General features: G+C 60.7%; 1 protein-coding gene across 4 annotated transcripts in view; it reads right to left on the bottom strand.

Moving 5' to 3' along the window:
* GRAMD1B (GRAM domain containing 1B) overlaps positions 1 to 1,507 on the bottom strand; it is an 81,523-nt gene that overhangs the window by 19,578 nt on the left and 60,438 nt on the right. For all 4 annotated transcript variants that reach the window (XM_014537659.1, XM_014537657.1, XM_014537656.1 and 1 more), the window contains one exon: positions 1,114 to 1,270. In XM_014537659.1, coding sequence (XP_014393145.1) covers positions 1,114 to 1,270 — 157 coding nt within the window. The remainder of the gene's footprint in view (positions 1 to 1,113; positions 1,271 to 1,507) is intronic.

Here is a 1,507-nt window from a genome sequence, read left to right as displayed (position 1 = left end):
ATCCGCCCTGCTCTGTGCATGACAGGGCGGCGCCCCAACTCCCCAATCGGCCCTGCTCTGAGCCTGACCAGGGGCTGCACCTAGGGATTGGGCCTGCCCTCTGCCACCCGGGAGCAGGCCTAAGCCGGCAGGTCGTTATCTCCCGAGGGGTCCCAGACTGTGAGAGGGCACAGGCCGGGCTGAGGGACCCCCCTTCCCCCCTGAGTGCACAAATTTTTGTGCACTGGGCCTCTAGTCCTATATAATAAAGAGATAATATGCAAATTAACCCTCACGTCCTCACAAGATGACTGTCTACGACCAGGCCGGCAGGGGGGTTAGTGAGGGACAACCAAACGACTGAACAGCCAGCTGTGTGGGGTGACCAGGCCAGCAAGGGGGTTAGTGAGGGATGACAAAACGACTGACCAGCAGGCTGTGTGGGGTGACCAGGCCGGTGGGGGCGGGCTGTGAGGGGCAACCAGGCTGGTAGGGGGGGCAGTTGGGGGCGATTAGGCTGGCAGGGGGGCAGTGAGGGGCAACTGGGCCAGAAGGGGGGGGCCGGCGGGGGGGGGACAGTTAGGGGCAACCTGGCCATCAGCAGGGGGCAGTTGGGGCGATCAGGCCAGCAAGGGGGGGCAGTTAGGGGCAACCAGGAAGGTGAGCAATTAGGAGCCAGTGGTCCAGGATAGTGAGAGGGCAGTCGGACATCCCCCGAAGGGTCCTGGATTGGAGAGGGTGCAGGCTGGGCTGAGGGGACTCCCCCCATACCCGTGCACAAATTTCGTGCACTGGGCCTCTAGTAGTCTTATATTCACATACAACTTCGCCTTCAGATCAAGGCAGTGAAAGCAAGACTGGCACAGCTCTCCCCCAGAGGGGCTGAGCCAGGCGTCCACGGAGAGCGAAGTGCACCCGGTGAACCTGGATGATTTTCATCTGCTCAGAAGCCAAACAAAATTACTGCCTGAGACACCGAGAACCCAGCACTAGTGCCGGCCACCCCGTCACCGTGGAGCAAGCCCGTCTCTCCAGGGGGCCTCCTTGCATGGCTGGCTGCAGTGCAACCCCTGCCCCTGCACTAGCGCGGCGAGGACCGCGGGCCCTGGACGGGGAGCAGCGGGCTCACCATACCGAGACAGGGGCTTCGCTGCTCGCGGTGGACGTCAGCGTGCTGTTGGTGACGGACTTCTTGGGCAGCTGTGGACTGGCATCTGGCTTCGTCTCTATGCTGCTTTTGGACGAGCTGTCATTCACTTCATTCTCTTCGACGGGGATCTCCTCGCAGTAGCTGAAAAAGGCACCGCGAGCCACGTTAACCTCAGGGACGAAGCTATTCTAAGAACCAGACCTACCCACCCATCCAAAACGGTGGCTTTCCTGCGTCTCTGCTCTGCACCTGATCCTCCTCCAACTACCCCAGCCCCCCTAAGACCCCCCTAAAACCTCCTTCCCACCTTAGACCCCCAACGCCAAGTAAACTTTCTGGCTCCAAACTCACCTTTAGATTTATCCCTAAAGTAGGACC

This window comes from Myotis brandtii, unplaced genomic scaffold, assembly GCF_000412655.1.
Source record: "Myotis brandtii unplaced genomic scaffold, ASM41265v1 scaffold181, whole genome shotgun sequence".
NCBI lineage: Eukaryota > Metazoa > Chordata > Mammalia > Chiroptera > Vespertilionidae > Myotis > Myotis brandtii.
The sequence above is the reverse complement of the archived record's forward strand: the minus strand, read 5'-3'. Positions and strand labels throughout refer to the sequence as shown.